This window comes from Pezoporus occidentalis, unplaced genomic scaffold (genome assembly GCF_034315485.1).
Source record: "Pezoporus occidentalis ecotype Australia unplaced genomic scaffold, CSIRO_AGI_Poc_V1 ctg97, whole genome shotgun sequence".
NCBI lineage: Eukaryota > Metazoa > Chordata > Aves > Psittaciformes > Psittacidae > Pezoporus > Pezoporus occidentalis.
In genome coordinates this window covers 2,505,143-2,522,773 of record NW_026916336.1, presented here as the reverse complement: position 1 = coordinate 2,522,773, position 17,631 = coordinate 2,505,143, and the positions used below count along the sequence as shown (strand labels likewise).

Below are 17,631 nucleotides of genomic sequence, written 5' to 3'. Positions count from 1 at the left end.
GCCACTTCTGTTGCCTCCTGGGGCTGTGCTTTTCTGAGCTGCATGTCCTAGAAACCCAGCATTAGATTGTTGCCTTCGGGTTTCAGCAGCAAACACATTCCTAGATTCTGACAGCTATTCCAAGCCCTGTGGAATGCTTCCATAGAGGTTAACTACATCAGTGGCAAATACCTTGTGTAGAAGTTCCACACCGTATCTTTTCTGGGTCCTGGACTGGAAAAGATGGCAAAGCCAACCTCTCCATTTCAAGACCTCTGCTTTCAAGACCATCCCTTTGACTGCTCCATCTCTTCCCAGTGTGGGCACATATTTCCCAACAATGTCAGGATCTTTGCCTTCAATCCCATGCAGCACAGAACCTGCCTAGACCATGGAAACTCATTTCACAGCTGGGTATAGAGAATTAGCCACCATGGAGGTATTTCTGTGCTGCACAACTCCCTCTTGGTATTCCTGACAGAATGCCCAGCAGGATGTGTGCCTCAGGGTGCACCACAGCTCCTGCGCTTGCAGCACGGCCCACAGTGAGGAGGCAGACAGTACCCTTCAGCACATGATTCTGGGATGGGAAAAACCTTCCCACATGTCTCCGAAATACTGTAGATCAGGAAACTCTTTTCCTCATGTACTGGGCTTGCATGGCATTTACACTTGGCTCTGAAGGTATTTTCCTGTCCATTTCACCTGTGCCCATGTGGAATGGCTATATAGTAGTCCCTCGTTTAAATGGTGATACAATGAGCAGTGTCTTTAGCACAGGTTGCCGTCACAGGAGACATTTAATAATCTTTTATGATCAGAAAAACGTGCTTGTGACTGTCTGGTGGGCCCTCCTTCCAAACATGGCCCAGGGAATTTCATCCTGGGACAACAACCATTTTAGAGAGGGAAGGATGTGTCTTACCTGTGTTTCTTTTCACTTCCTGAAGTCAAATGGCTGTTAACAAACCCAAAGGAGGTTCCATTAAACATGAATGACACCCCCACAGCTCCTTTATTACCTGGAAAAAGGTAAGTGAAAAATGTCAAGAAATCAATCCACCTCCAGGCTGAGTCTAGCAAAGATAATAAAGCACCCAGTACCTCTTAAGTGAAGTGGAATGGAGAAAAGAAGTAAGTTAACTTAATCAGCACAGAAAGAATTAGTGCATACAGCACAGATTGTGGTAACAGTTTTTCTAAGGATGCTAAAAAAAAAGATTAATTGAAGGGAAAGAAGTGCAATTTCCTTGTGAAACCCAAGGAAAGGCAATCCAATAGCCAGTCAAAGGTGTTTGCTGGGAATATAAATATATGTGTGCTAAGTATACACACAAATAAATTTCCTTTTTTACAGGGTAACCTATAATCAGTGCTAGTGGGATACAATTTTAGTAACACTAGTGTCACATATCTGCAGTCAAAGGAGTCTTGTGGAGAAAAAGCTGTTCCATTTCAAGGACAGTATTGGCAGGGACTGAGCAGATCTCAGTCCTTTGGACAAGACCAGGTCTGTTCCTCACCCAGTGTGTTTGCGATGCCTGTCTTCACGTTGTCTGTGCAGATGTGGCTGATGCGGTTCTCATGTTCTGGTTTGGCCAGCACGACAATCCTGATGTTCCAGAGGGTATGGATTGCTATCTGCATGGATGGGAAGGTTAGAGGTTGTATTTCTTCACGTGCTGCAGAGCTGCGCTGTAGCTGCAGCCGTCCTGGCTCCTTCTGTGGTACTTCTCCTACACAAATTTTCTTCCTGTGCTTAGGATATGCTTTCAGTCGTTTTAATCAGAGGTGGGAGGAAGGACCTAGCTATTTTCTAGTGCTATTTTCAAGTTAATCACTGGATTGCCTTGCTTGCACAAAATTTGCACAGTTTTCTAACTATCATGAGAGCCATAAGTCCTGTTCTACTGTGGCCTTCCAGATATGCTTAGATTTATTTCTTGGTATCACTGAAACTCAGGAATGTCTGAACATGGTCCTAATAAGGTTCAGTTTCTTTTATGATTATACCTGTGTGCTGTTACATCCTATTGTAACTGCAGTAGCCTAGGGTGAGATCTAGGCTACTGCTGGCTCAGAAAGTTTTAGTCTCTTCCTTTATGAAGGTCAAAATATCACCACTACTTGACCCAAGTGCTCAGCATCTGCAGTGCTCACAGACTGGCAGGCAGAGGAGCTCATGGCAGGGTCCCTGCTTTGGCAGTGAGGGGGTCACTATCCATAGCAATAAGCCCATCCAGCAAGTTCCAGGGGAGGATCTTGTGGAGTCCACAGACAGATTCAGTTCACTCTCCCTCATCCAAATGCAATGACAATAGAAGGGAGGGAATGGGAGGAGATGTAGGCAAAACACCACTTATTCTGTCACTTATTTGCACAAAATCTACTCTCCTCATATGCCTGAGCAATGTGCAATAGCTGGAATAACCTCTCACCACTTTGAAGCTGATACTGGTGATTTCCTGCAAGGATTGCCTCAGGGTCTCCAGCCATTCCTTCTCCCCTTGGGCATCCTCCTGGGTGCCAATCACATAGATGTCATGAGGAATGTAGTCAGCAGTGTCATCACGGGTCTTCCCCTGCCCCTTGGAGAGAAACCAGGAGGTGATCTTCTTTGGGGAAGGTGCAGCACCTTTTATTAGCAAATCAAACACCAAAGTAAGTCAGAGTATGTTCTGTCACACTGAGGATACAGACAACCCATGGGGACAGAAATAACAGGCTTCACATGTACTCTATCCTATACCAGTTCCCTATTAGCCAGGGCACACTATTCTAAGATGACAAAGATGTTAACCCTAACTGAGTCACTGATGAAGGACCGACTCTGCTTTGGCCATCTTCCTGTCTTTCATTAGCTTACCAAGGCCAAGGCTAGCCAAGGGTAGTCCTGGCCTGCCACTGCATTTACCTTACCCCTTAAGTATGACTGAGCACAGACAGCTCAGCTTACAGCAGTTGAACCAGGCTTTTCTGCCCAGATTGGAAAAAGAACTTAAGTTCCACTCTCCTCAACTACACCCTGTCCCCTTCCCTTAATATTGCAGATACTCAGTTCTCTTCCCAGGCTGGACATGAACAGTCCCTAGTCAAGTTCAGAAGCAGCTGGCATGCAAGATGGAGGATAGCATACACTGCTGCTTGTTGTGCCAGCTTCATGCTGGCCACAAGTGCCTGTCACTGGAGGAATCCTTCAGTACTCTTTAAGGTCCTTTGTCTGGAACCATTAAAACTGTCAAACCATATGCGAGAATATGCCTAGAGACCAGCTCCTCCCCTACACCAGTACAACCCTGGTGTACAGGTCTGCTCCAGAACAAACACAGTGTCTGGAGCATATTGTGACAGGTGAGCACACATTTTGAGAAGTGTCTATTCCTTCAGAGGAATGCCCACATCAGAAGCCACTGTATGAGCCCATACCCATATTCCAAGTCCCAATGAAGATGGTGATCATATCAGGCTCTGGTTGCTCCGAGTGTTTATTCTTCATCTGCTGCAGAAGTTGGCAGAACCCTTCTCTCTTCTAGACAGGGGGAGCAGAGACAATTAACAAGTTGCTTAACTTCTCCAACACAACATCTTGAAAAACTAGCTGAACCAGGAAATTCCCTCCACACTTGAAGGGCATGTTAGCTCCCCACTATCTGGAACCTTCAAAGAGGCTCTGTTTCCTGTGGTATTTTCTTAGGTGCTTAGCTTGTGTATTACTTTAACACGTGCTGAGCTAGTCAGAATAAAACCTAGGCTTCCCTCTTGTTTGTCTACATGAACCTCCTTGCAGCTACCCTCAGGTGACTCCTTGCTTCTTCTCACTGCTTGCTGACACTGTTCTCCTGCCTCGGTGACGGTTGCCCTTTCCAGTTTATCCCTTTACACAGTACACTTGTTCACTTTCTGGATGCTTCCAGAACAAAGGAGTAATTTCACTTTTGCAGTGCAAAAACCACTGCTCCTCAGCAGGTCCTCTTTCTGCCAAGGAATGCCCCTTGTACCGCTCCCACCCAGGTACCTGCTACCTGCTCCAGGCTGGTGGGAGGAAAATACACTATGTGTGTACCTTGGAATCAGAGAAAACATATTCCTTCCGCTGTGTTTTTTCTTTTTCCGTTTCCAGCACAATGACCAGTTTGTTCGGGACCTTCTGGGACTTGATCAGCTGCAAGACTAAACAGAAGCTGAGTTTCATGAGCTGCAGACACTGAGACTAGAATCCCACCAAAACTAATATGACAGTGTTCACAGGCTCAGGACTTACATGGTCTTTTATGTCTGAGGCTCACTTTGCCCCACATAACTGCATTGTAATGTTGCTTAGTCCTGTTTTCTATATGAATAGATTTGGACTCTGAAGTGAAGAGAACCCCCCCAAAACTCATTCTGCCTGAACTCTTGTCCATACCAAGCCCTCCTGTCTGAAGTGAAACCTTGGCTTCCTGCAGGTAATCTCTTTGTATCCTGAGTCAGCCTACATATATTCCTTCCCCACCTGTGAAAGAGGAGGTAAAACCTCATTTGATAATTAAGGTGGTTCCTACCCATCTAAAATAGCAGCTAAGTAATTATGAAGGACAGGAGAAGAAAGCCATGCATGATAGCTAATCTTTTAAATCACTGCCAGCAACAGGTTGATTTTCTAGCAGGAAAGAGGCCAAGGGTATCACCTTCCTTCTAATAAATCCATTTGTCTCAGTGAGCTGCCTGTCCAGAAACACAATAGGAAAAAAGGGAAGTTGTCTGAATTGGGCCTTCCAAGACGAAAGCAGCATTGCTCGTCAGTAGAGATATTGATTCACATACAGAAAAAAATGCCAGCAAAAAACCAACCCAAAACCAAAGGGAAATTCACTGAAAAATGTTACTGAAACTGAGTATCTCGCTTTCTGCCACCAAAAATCATCACAGAAGTCAGTATGTTCCAGCAGAACTTATTTTTCAAGTGACATTGCTTTTCAGTAGAAAATGCATCTATTGTAACTAGCTTTATGTGGAATCTTCTATCAAAACCTGCTCCCTGCTACCTCTGTCTTCATTTAGACCAAGAGTCCAGGTCTAAACCAATCTCTGTAAGTTGGTTAGCCCAGTGATGACTCCCTGCAGGCCACTTTGTGGATAGGCAGTCTAGACTGTCTGGAGCCTTGCACAACACCCAGGACCTAGCAGAGCTATCTGCACTTTGGGCAAAACCTTCCCCTCAGTGGGGCCAAAGGGTACCCCTCTCCATCACTCAAGGGACTGAGAATCTAGCCCAGCATTTGTGAACTTAAGCATCTTACTTTTCTTGTGGGTATAAAACTTGTCCTCTGGACCATCCTTAGCTCTCTTGATAATCAGTTTTCCCATTTCCACATCAACCTTGAGGTGTATTTTTGAGAAAATTCCTAGGGAGTCAGCCTTCACCTATCAGAAAACAGATTTTTCATAAGCAATCTATGCTTCAGTCGTGTATTACAAAAGCAACACCCTCCTGAATTCATGGACACGTATCATCATTCTGCGAATCTCACTAGACATCTCTGAAGCATTTGCATGGTGCTAAACAGCATCCAGGAATAGCTGTTATCTCTGTGGCAGCTCAGCAAAGTTCTCAGGAACCAAGATACCAACAAAAATCTGCATTGCTGCCCTGCCACACTGTGATCAGCATCGTCAAAAAAGAACATTACCTCAAAAGTGACAGGGGGAATGAGGGAGCGCCGGTGGGTTGAATCAGGACCTTCAATCAACAGTGTTTTCACCTGTAAAAGAATTGATGTGCACCAGATTGCATTTGGTGATTCTGCACTACATTGAGAGTAATGAAGTCAAAGCAAAGAACTCTTACTCTAGCAGAAAACTGCTCTGATGATGAACAAGACGCATAACTAGAGGCAAAATATGACAAGAAGGTAATATAAATAGCTTTAAAACTCTACCTTTTCTTCAATAGAAGACAGCAAAGAAATCAGCTGATTGAGTTTCAATACAATATTGACTGGACTAGCTTCACCGAGCATCTGATAACCACAACAGAGAAACAAAAAGAGAGAGATATGCGTAATTACTGAACCACAGGGCATGGCCTGAAAGCGCAGTAGTCTCACCCCAGAACACCTCACACACAGAGCAAGGAGCAGCACTGGTGCCTCTGCTACTCTAATCCATAACAGGCAGTGCAGGAGCACAGAGTTTGTCTCAACATGCAGAAGTATGGGAGGATGGAAGGATGAATTTGTAAACCTTGTCCATAGGTTAAAAGCAGCTGGGCATGCAAGGGAGTCAGCTTGTTGCTGGGAGACAGTTTTGCATGACCAGGACATCCAGAAGTTCTGGACTTTTGGTTTCTGGGCTACTTGTAGGGTGAGGAAGGTCATGGGGCTTAAGGGAGCTTGGGAGAAGGAAGGATTTGGTAGTGCAACATCCTGGAGTGTTTATGGAAAGAGGCGTGCAGTCCCAGCACGCAGGCTGAGGAAGAGTGGGGAGATTGACGTTCACTGCACTTGCCTCTGGGGCAAGAGAGGGGAGCAGGCAGAGAGGACTACGGGATAAGTGAAACTGTGGTGATACAACTCACTGTGTGCCCTCTGCACTGCAGCCACAAAGAGGCTAGAGAGAACAGAAGCTGTAACTGATCACCAGAATCCCATGGGTCATTGCTGTGCTCTCCCCCTCGTGCTGGTAGCCACCCACACTCCTCTCTCCTTTTCCCACCTTTCACCCGACTTACTTGTGAGCGCTGATGGATACTAGGGTGCAGCTGCTGCTCAAACACTTTCTGGATGGATTCCAGAGATGTGAGAGTCCTAGAGGCTTCACTGGGAACAGAGACATGGCAGAGGTGTAAGGCTGCGGTCAGGTCCTTGGGTAGATTAGCACTTGGTCTCTTCAGACAGAGTTGTGCAGCTTAGACTACAGGCATGCATTCACATCAGGCTTGCTCTTGCAAGTGTCATAGAATCACAGAATAGTTTGTGTTGTAAAGGACCTTAAGATCATCCAGTTCCAACCGCCTGCCACGGGCAGGGACACCTCACACTAGATCATGTCACCCAAAGCTCCATCCAGCGTGGCCTTGAACACTGCCAGGGATGGAGCATCACTATAACTATGCCAACTCACACACCAAAGTTCACTTAGAAATCTCAATGCCCAGCAAGGTTTGGTGTCTATGAAGGCTGCAGCAGCGGGAGCAGCTCAGTTTTGCAAAGGTCTCTGCAGCTGCTGATGTTGATGCAGGATGCTGGGGACACTGCACAAAGAGGAAACTCATTTTCAGATTTTCAGCTCACATGCCAAAGAGGGGCTGGACACAGCAAGGGGGTGGAAAAGCCAGCCTTTAATCTCCTGAATGGGAACTGTTTGTGGGTTACAAGACTCCTTTAGCATTTCCCAATTAGATTCCACAGGATGCTCATTTGTCAAAACACTGTTGTATGAATTTGGCACAGAAGCCATGCTGTGATAATGACAGGACTTATCAGGGAAAGAGCAGCCAGGGAGCACAGGTCAAAAGGAAGGTAGTGGTGGTGAGCAGCACTAGGATGCTTGCATTGTGCCTAGTCAACAGTGGATATAGATGATTTCCCTTTCCAAAGCCTGAATGGACCGGATTTTATGCCCTGTTTGCTGGAGAAAGTGCTTCAAAGTAAAAGTATGCCTGACTGTCTGAAGATTAGATATTTGTCTAGGTGCTGAACCATGGCTGATTAATTGCCTAAATTAAAGACATTTGAAACGTCAGTCTGAAAAAAATTCAGACTGAAATGAAGATGCAGATGAAATGAAGACATGAAATGCTATGGGGCACACAGAAGGACAAGACCAAGAGTGCAGGAAGTGTAGGGCATCTTTTGAAAAGAGAGCAGCAGCTGCTTGAAGCAGTTCAGAAATGATTTCTCATGGGAAAACTGCCCTCTGTTTACTGTACAGTGCAACATGTAGCACACGTGAGGATGGGGGAAGACCATGTGCAGGCGATCAAACTCAACAAAACCACAGGGTGGTTTTAGTTGCACTGATAACTCCATTTGGTTTCTGCTCTTGACAGAACAAAGGAAATAAATATAGTGATCATCACTGAAGTGTCAGAGGTCTGTGTGTACACATATAATTGCACAAATGCTGGTATCACAAGTGCTTGAAAAGGCTCTATGTACAAATTATCCAGTGAGGGAGAATAAACAGAAGCATGCAGAGTAGTGATAGATGACCAAATCATGGCTCCAGACAGTAGCAGGCTGACTAGGCCAGTACTAGCGTTTTTCACTTAAAGCTGGTATTAAACTCTGAACAAAGTCCACCTGCATGGGTAGTCCCCACTGTGTGCTGCAGTGGCACAAAGCTCTCCATGAATCAGTTTTCCAGTCCCTAGAGGGGACCCAATTTATTTTAGCAGTGCTCCACAAAAGTATGCATGAGCCTTAAAAGTCTCTGTTTTACTTCGGTTTTAGTATATGAGCTGCCAGAGCGAACAGCCTCTCCCAACAGAGGTTGTTCCATTGTCCCTCAGGCTCTGATAAGAAGATGTGACATGGTTGTCCTGACTCCCTTGGCCATAGCGAGCCCTAGAAGGTAATGATAGCTTCCAGCAGAGTTAAAGTGAGCTTTCAGTGTCTCTGATGCACACTGGTGTCTGGTCCTTGCTGAATTAACCAGGGATCAATGATGAGGAGGGTAAGGGCAAGTGATCTCAAGACCACTAGACCACTGCCTTCCCTGTCTGCTGTGGCCTAGCAGTGCTAGCAGTGCTTGAGCTTGTCGGTCAGAAATGGGTCTTGCGCCTGCCCATGGGTAATATGTGAAAATGCAAAAGGAACAGACTGTTCACTAACAGTTAGCCCAACTCCTCTCCAAACCCAGTGGTTCACTATAAGCTCTTTTCTTCTCCTAACCACTGAGCAGCTCCAGTATACATCCCCTCTACCTTGCTAGCAATGGCAGTCAGTATTTACCCACAGCCTGGTATCAAAATGCAGGAGTGAGTCAGACAAAAGTCATCAGGATGCTCGTTTTTCACAGTGATGGCAGTGTGTCTGAGAGCAGCTCTGAAAGGTGGCACAGCTGGGCTCTGGGAGATAGGGAGAAGCCAGAACACAGCATCACAAAACCTCAGATTCACAGTAAATCAGTGTGGCTCACAAACAGCCACAGCAAGTGTCCTCCTGTACGCTCTGAACCCTTGGCAGGGCCAGGAAATTCAAAGGAGCATCAGCCCAAGCTGTGCCAATTAAAATTTCTTCTTCTTGTCTGTTTGTTTAACCTGTTCTGAAATACTGTGAAAATAATGAAACTGAACATTTTTAAGAACAAGAGGACACAGCCACTGAGCAGCAGCCTAGGAATTACCTGTACCTTTGGCTGGAATCCCTGTGAATCTGAAGAAAGCTGAGGTAAATAAAAACTAAATTTAGGTAATGCCACTGATTAATTTGAGAGTTCAGAAGCCCAATAAGGGAAGTAAGCTAAAAACCAGATAACCTTGGAGATTAAGGCTGCAGAAACCAATAAGATACCCAAGCACCTGACTATTAGTCAGCTAAGGCTAAGCAATGGATGGTAGACATCCATGGGACAATCCGAACAGAGGAGGAGAGATTACTCAGAGAGATCTGGGACGGGAAACAGGCTGCAGTTCTGGACTTCATAAGAAAACTGAGAAGGCAGCTTCATCTCGCTGAAATACTGTAGGTATGGGGAGAAAATTCTGCGGAAGGGATGGGAAGACCTTTTAACATTCTATTATCTAAAGGGGCTGGTAAGGAAGCTGGAGAAGGACTTTATACAAGGGCATGTAGTGACAGGACAAGGAGGAATGGCTTTAACCTGACAGAGGGGAGACTGAGATTAGACATTGGGAAGAAGTTCTTTCCTGTGAGGGTGCTGAGACACTGGCACAGGTTGCCCAGAGAAGCTGTGGCTGCCCCATCCCTGGCAGTGCTCAAGGCCAGGTTGGACGGGGCTTGGAGCAACCTGGTCTAGTGGAAGGTGTCCCTGCCCGTGGCAGGGGTTGGAACTGGATGAGCTTTAAGGTCCCTTCCAACCCAAACCAGTCTGGGATTCTATGATACTTGAACGGATTCTGAACCTCTTGTGTCTTCTGTCTTGCCATACCATATGCATTTCTGAGGAGCAGGGATGTAAAACTCAGATAAGGTGAAGAGGAGTTACGTGGGAAATGGAAAAAGCCAGCCTTCACCATAACAGCAGTAGTGGAGGTATTTTCTTAACACGAAACTCTCACTTGTGATTTCATTAGATTTTAGTTTCCATTGTTCAGGTTTATTCTTAGCAAGCCACCTGGGTCTCCCTCTCTGTGGGTGTAGAGAAGCAAAACCTCCAAGCAGGGCGCAGAGGAAAGGCAGCATTTTGCACAAGCCCATCCTCAGTCGTGCCAGGGGCTTGCCTGTGGGCAGCTGGGTTCTCACAGAAGGAACAGAACTGCATATTCCTCCCCTTTGCCTGGTAAAACGTGCACAGTGACCACCACTTCAGAGGAGCAACCGTGGTCCCAAGCAACTGAGCATCTCACTCACTCCCTGCCTTTCTTCCATGGGTTAAAACCAAGCAAATCAGTAATATACACCCCTCATTTTAGGCCACTTTTCAGCCTTGGTGAGCTCTAGGAAAACAAGATCGGGCCACTAGCACTACCAGCCTCACTTCTAAATACACTGGAGAGAAGGATTTTGCAAGCCACAGATACAAGTGTGGAACTATGTGCCCTCTGCCGTAGAGTGCTCTAAGGTCTTTGCAGAAGTATGCATTAACTTCCTCTTTTGCTTACAAGCAGCAAGGGAGGGGGGGTGGGGTGGTGGTGGTAGTGGTGGAATCACATCCTTCCACTGGAGAAAGAGGGAGCTCTGCAAGGTTTTAGTTCCCTATTGGAGTTTACCTATTTGGGACCTAGAAGGTCTCTAAATAGCAAAGGTAAAATCAGTAGAGTTGAGGCTTGTTTCTCTTTTCATTTGAGCTGGACCTCATTGACATCATTGGAATCACCCCAGGTTCACAGTGCATTAGTGGGAAGGAAAAATCAGTGTTTAAAACATAGCTATACACCAGTATGTGCTTGTTTCCATAAACGATTCCTGCCTGACAATTCTGTGGGTGTCACTTCTGTATTACCAAATTATGCAGTTAAACATTAGAGCATTTTTTGTTTTGTTTCTTTCTAAACAAACCCTAAAAAAACAATGCTCCACCGACCGAAACCGCCTACAGGGGAACTTCACTGTCAGAGCTGTCTCTTTTATGTAGATTTCACAGCTTTGGACCAGAATCACAGGTCATGAGAGCTAAATATAATGTTTTTGAGGGTAAGCCAATTTCCTGTGCCAGAAATACAGGTTCTGAATGCATGCACATGGAACCTGCGTTAGACTACAGTGTCACAACATTAAACTCTGAAAAACCATCTCCAGTTACCTGAAGAGTCCTTTGCAAAGAAGTGCAAGTAGTTTCTTCAGCTGAGGAAGGTTGCTTGAGCCAGTCTGCACCATCTCAAAGTCACTGATGATGTGAGCTCGCAGGTAATCTTGGATGAGCTTAAGATGCTCATCAGGGACACTGTGAAAGAAATAGGCAGGTCAAAAGCCAGCTCTTCCCTCTGTTCCCAAATGTCAGACAGCTTTATTATTTTTATTAATATAGACAGCTTTATTATTTTTCTGAAACTTCCACTGCTTATATAGACAGATGGGAAGCAATTTGCCTTGGATTTCAGTGTAAATACACAGTTCTCAGAACTGAACCATGGGTTCCCTACTACACTGGTGACATCTTCTCCTCTTCCTCCTTCTCCATATCAAATCCTCTCTTCTGTGACTGCTGAGCTACTATGTCAGAAGTCTTCTGATATCCAGCTCTGCCAAAACTATTGTGGGATCATTAGACTTGGCAGGTGAAGCCAGGCTGCTGTGAGGTTGCTAATGGCAGCTCAGGGATTCTGGGGACAAGAAGGCTCCCTTTCACCTCACCAAGTCCCACTTTGAAGGTTTTACTCCAAACAATTCAAAACCGTCCTAATGGGCTTGAGACCATAGAGCTGAATGGGATGCTCTCCTCCCTGTCGCTGTGGTGCCTGGACTCCAGCCCCGCAGGGAAGGATGAACCAGGCAGACTGTATGTGCTGTCTTGTGGCTTGATAAATGCAGGAGGTCCCAGCTGGCTTTGATGATGCAGATGAAATGGTGCAGGCAGCTGAACAAAACTGGATTTCTCCCAGTGTGCTACCGAGCCACCACAACAGGTCCTGTGATGCCACACATGACCACTGTTTGCTCACAGCCTCTCACTGCCCTGCTAACAGCCATGCCTTCTGATTCTGTTTTCATTTTACTTTTAAATCTAGTCATTAAATGTCACGTGGCTTCCTCTAAGACTTCAGTGCATGTCCAGATTTGACAGCAGGTGGGACAATGTGAGTCAGACCTGTAGCTGCAGTAAATCAGCGAGTACCTGGAAATCCACACACAAGCTTATTTTTGACAGCTGGCTGGTGCTTTCTGATACAATCTGTAGTTTAGGTGCATAGCTAATACAACAAGTTCTCTCAAATATTACCAGCTTTTATATTAGAAACCTATATCTCAGCGGAGAAAGTCTATTGGTGATTTCAATACTTCCAAAAAGTATTTTTTCTAGATGACAGCTGGACTGTCAAGAATAGCCAGTGCACTGTAGATCTTATTCTGTTCTTCATTTGTTAGTATGAATAATTAGTTTCACTAATCAAATAGGTCCAAACAGAGAGTCCCAGAAAGCACAGTGCTGGGCTGAAGGCTGATTCTGCAGCCCTGGGACTTGCCATCCATCCTCACCTGCTTGTGTCCTGGTGCTGCAGCCGCTGGAGTAGTGTCTCGGAAAGGGACAGTTTGTTAACATCTGCCACCTTGGAGTTCTCAGGGAGAGAAGATACCTCCTTTGTCTCGCTGCTTGGCAATGTCATGAGGATGTTGCGCAGGGGAAGGATAGGAGGCATGGGTACCAGGTCTGGCAAGGAGGAAGGGAAAGGCAGAGTCACCCCCAGCGTGGCAATTTGATCCACTCACCCATAGGCAGGGCAGAGTCTGTACCACAGTGGCAGTCACTGCAGGGACCATCCATTCTGAACTGCCTCTGATTTCAGAGCTGGAAAGCTCAGGGCTTGATACTGGCCCAGCCCTGTTCTCGGGGATGTCAGTGGTGTGAGACCAGCGGGCTGAGCTGCCAGGCTTCATGTACAAGCAGTGTGCGCCTCTGCCTGGCAGTGTAACCTCATCCGAGTCAGTTTGACTCTCCCATCTGCACAGCCACTATGAAGGTTAATTAGTTACTTTGAATATAATGCTCAGGGAACACAGATGTACCTCATCCATATCATTACCAGACCTGCCACTGGGGCAGAATGGGGTGGAGAGGCATGATTGAAAGAGCACCAGAAGCTGATAATAGAAAGAAATGAACAGCTAAAGTAAGCAAACACAGATGGAGAATATAGAACCCATAATCCAATACAGAGGGGCTGAGCATTCTGCTTTGTCTTTAGGGCATCAAGTTGGAAGCACAAATGGTTTTCCTGCTCTGTAATGCTGTTGCCCAGCATACTCTCCTCTCCTGGGAGAGGAGTGGGTTCATCTCCATTTATCCTAGCCATGGTTCATGGTTGTCTTTCTTTTCATAGCAATTGCTCCAACACTTTGTTACACATGCTGTATGTAGCTGGTTGAGTTGTGAGGTTTTCTTCGGTCATTTCCTAATGGTGACATTTTCATTACAAAGAGACACTTAAAACTGATTCATTGCTCCTGGGCAGAAGCTGTGATTCACAGAGCCACTGCAGCACTGAGCAATGGCACAGCTGGGTTGTGCATCTGCAGGGTGCTCATCTTCCACCTCTGCAATTCTATGTGTAAGGTGGCCAGACATCTATTGGCCTTACTTGTCTCCAGCACGATGGCAACAAAGTACCTTAACAAAATTAAATCCTAGACATGAACAGCCCAGCTCCAGTGCTAGTATTTCTTCATCTAAAGGCTCTCGGTCTTGGCTAGAACATCATTCCCTGCTGCTCGCCTCTCTGTGTATTATTTTTGCTGTAGTTCCCTCCTCCAACCATGAAAGCTGGAGACTTGGTGCAGCTGGCCAAGAACCAGGAACATCTTTCCTGAGCAGCTTTGCAAAATCTTGTTCTGTTTCTTCATGAGAATTGCACACCAAAATCTTCCAGTCCTATTAGACATCCATTGGATTGCGTTAATGCACATAGGCACATAAATCTGCTTTAGTGCACACGCCTGTCTGCCTGTCACAGGCAGACTATGAGGGACTATGGGTCATAGTCACAGGGACTAGTCCCTCAGACAAGTTTTATTGGAACTCTCATCATTTTCGGACAGACGTCAGAAAGGACAGGAAGGATGGCTCTGTGGGTATGACCTTCCCCTGGGATTAAGGAGAACAATGACAGATCTAAGAGATGATCCAGCAAAAATCTGAGGAACGATCCAAGACCAGTGAGTGTCAGGAACCCGCAGTGACATTTCGTATAAAATAGTTGGGATGATGCCAATCACACCTCGTCATCATACATCTTCCTTTATACATAGAGTTAGGCTGTCTGCCACTGCAGATCTGCACCCTCTGGTTATGGTTGTTAGACATGTCCTCTGGATTAGAGCAGATAAGGGGACCTGAGTTCCAGATGAATCAAGACCTGCAGCAGCTGCAGAGAGATGTGCTTCTACTCTCTAGGGGAGCATCTCTGTTGCTGAGACAGTGGCCCTACAGATGCAGTGCAGGGAGAAGGGTACAGAGACATGTGAGATGGCTGGATATAAACCATCTTGAGTCCAAATGAAGGACCACAGATTACTCAGCCCTGCATGTGATAACAATATACCGCAAAGAGTCTCAATGTATTCCCTCAGGTGTGCTAAACAGATGCTCCAGATGCAGTACAAACCCAGAGCCATGAGGACTCGCTGCCTCAAGGTCTTGCCAGCTCAGGCCTCTCTACACCCTGCTCCATTTTATTGCATGACATGCTGTAACCCCCCTGCCTGCACTGTGTATATCCAGTCCAGAGGATGTATCAAGGGTCAGTATCAAGTATCACCAAGTCACATCATGGGTTTCTTACCAGCATCCTCCTCTGGTTCATCTGCAGCCTCCTCTGCTTCCCTTAGCACTGGATATTTGAGGTGCCATACCAGACCCATGTTCTCCTTCTTGTAAAACTCTATCAGTTCCACCAAGTTCTCAAAATACTTCACAGGAACACCCTCTGATGCCTGAAACAAAACACAGACGCTATCATGGCATGGGACTTCCTACTGCAGAAACAATGCTCCTCACAGAAGGAAAAACAAAGTCATAAAGAAAACCCCACTACTGCTGTAGTCAGCCAGCCCAGCTCTCAGTGCCCACCTGACCACAGGCTCTGTGCAGAAGGACTCCTGCAGTACAAACAGAAACAGATATACACACACATGTCCCAGCCAGAGCGAGCAAAGATGGCAACCTCAAAGATTCACTGAAGCCAAATGGAAGAGCTCTCTCATTTGATTCAGTGTGCTTGGCTTCAAAGCAAAGGAAGACTTTAAAAACAAAGTCTTTTTTTGCATTCCCTCTTTTAATGAGCGCAACCCCCCCGGACTGTATTACATTTTGTACTATCTGGGATGAATTTTTCTGTGAAATTGTAAGATAAACATGTCTAAAGCTGGGTATTAGCATCCCTTCCAGGATTCAGAGGCTCAGAACTAGGTTCAAGTGAAACAAGCTAGCAAGGTACTGTCACTGAGAAAGCTGAGGTTTCGGACGCAGCCAGGACTGTGAATGCATCATGCATGACACTGAGCTTGCCAGCTGAATTTTAACTGTGACTAAATCCATTTCTGGCACAGCCCTGGCCACTCATCTTGGGAAATGGATACTTGCAGAGGGCAAACACAGGGATATGACGTTTATAGAGGTCTTCAGAGGTAAAGCTTTAGAGCAGTTCTATCCACGCATTGGTACAAATGGTGAATCTGCTGGATTCACCAGGCAGGAAGAGCTGCCATCCATGCTGCCCTTGTCCATTGCTTCAACCAAGCGCCCTACCAAAGACTGATAAATGATTTGTCATGGCTCAGCACAGACCTCCTGACCAAAAGAAAGAGCTCTGCATTACCGCCAGAACTGCACTTAAGTACCATCCAAACCCACAGCAACATGTAACCAAAGCTCTGATTGTTCTTCCCAGGGCATGCTCTTCCCAGTGCGGTGCTGTTTTTGTGAATGCAAGGTTTTCCCAGAGAAACCAACCCAAGAAAGCCCTAACTACACATGCAGCAAACCATAAAGGACCCAGGGCAGAACAGTGCAGAGTAGATGCTTTCCAGCCCCACAAAACTGTTCTTGACTTAAAAGATTAACACTAGGAGCTGTTCACAACCCGGGATACAGCAGCAGCAGGCAATCAAAAGGAAGACCTGATGACCCTAATGGCAGGTTTGACTTGTACTCTTTTACATGCATAAAGCTAGATTTTGCACAGGAAACACTGCTAGCTAATAACTAATGAAAGCTTTGCCTCCAATTTGAAGTAACTTATTATACAGCCACACTTTAGACATTCTGCCTGACTAACAGGCAGGGTATTTTAATTTCTTTTTGGATTGCAATTATTGGCTGTAAAAATTAACATACACAAAGTTTTAACAAGCTTATTTATATGCCATTTGTGTTTGTCCAGTCTCGTTTGTGAACAGTTTGTGTTTAAAAGGCAAATGTTGCAAAACCAAGAGCATTACTCATGGTGAGCACAACACAGAAAAGTATCTTCAGTGAGTCCTAGCAACAACAACATTTCCTTTTAATTCTTCCTAAAGAACAAAATCTCCAGCCAGAAATTAGGACAGTGCTGTCAATACTGAACTGCATTTGAAACCTTCAGTGCCCTCAGGCCTGGCATCAGAAATACCTTTCATTTTTAACTACACTTACATGTCTTTAAAGGCACATTTTTGTAAAAAACGTGTGAGATGTTTCTGAGAGCTCTGCCTGTACAGGCTCCTTTTCTGTCTCCTGGGTGTTCCTGCGTTCATCAAGATCTATTATTCTTGTACACTGGAAAATGTCGCATTCAGCATGAAGGCAATGCTTGGGCAAACACCTGTTTTGTGAGGCCAGAGGTAGTGAAACAAATTGCTGCTTAAAACCTCACATTACCATAACAGCATAGGCCAAATCCTGCTTGGCTAGAGCAGCACAGCCTCAGCAAAATCAGAATGACTTATGGTTTACAATAACCAGTGCAAACAGTGTCTTGGTTCTCCCAAGCTCTTCTGCTTCTTGATGCCTACTCTGAAGGCTGGGAATCAGGGAAAACCATCAAGGAAAATGCATTCAGCTCTAATCCACCATATGAAAGGATCCTGCAATCATGGTGCTGCACTGGGATGGACCTGGAATAGCTCCGTTCTGTGTTTTTCTGCTCATGTTTCCTGCAGTACCTTCCTCTGCTCCAAAATCCCAATTTTTGTGATTATTTTGCAGCTGTGACCAGCAGTCCCCCCTGGCAGCCCAGAGTGCTCTGTTAGTAGCACTGACTGCAGGATGGCAGCACACTCAGCCTTTGTGCCCAGCTCATGGCAGTGTTACCACACTTCATCCTCTGGATTTAACCTCCCTGGGCTGCCTTCTGCT

The 17,631-nt window shown here is 45.8% G+C and overlaps 1 protein-coding gene across 3 annotated transcripts in view; it reads right to left on the bottom strand.

Annotated features, from left to right (window-relative positions):
• INPP5D (inositol polyphosphate-5-phosphatase D) overlaps positions 1-17,631 on the bottom strand; it is a 53,176-nt gene that overhangs the window by 12,534 nt on the left and 23,011 nt on the right. For all 3 annotated transcript variants that reach the window (XM_062606566.1, XM_062606567.1, XM_062606568.1), the window contains exons 3-14: positions 15,080-15,230; positions 12,780-12,951; positions 11,386-11,526; positions 6,689-6,776; positions 5,898-5,978; positions 5,649-5,720; positions 5,259-5,382; positions 4,043-4,149; positions 3,406-3,508; positions 2,418-2,614; positions 1,503-1,620; positions 905-1,001 (exon numbers count right to left, since the gene is read on the bottom strand). In XM_062606566.1, coding sequence (XP_062462550.1) covers positions 905-1,001; positions 1,503-1,620; positions 2,418-2,614; positions 3,406-3,508; positions 4,043-4,149; positions 5,259-5,382; positions 5,649-5,720; positions 5,898-5,978; positions 6,689-6,776; positions 11,386-11,526; positions 12,780-12,951; positions 15,080-15,230 — 1,451 coding nt within the window. The remainder of the gene's footprint in view (positions 1-904; positions 1,002-1,502; positions 1,621-2,417; positions 2,615-3,405; positions 3,509-4,042; positions 4,150-5,258; positions 5,383-5,648; positions 5,721-5,897; positions 5,979-6,688; positions 6,777-11,385; positions 11,527-12,779; positions 12,952-15,079; positions 15,231-17,631) is intronic.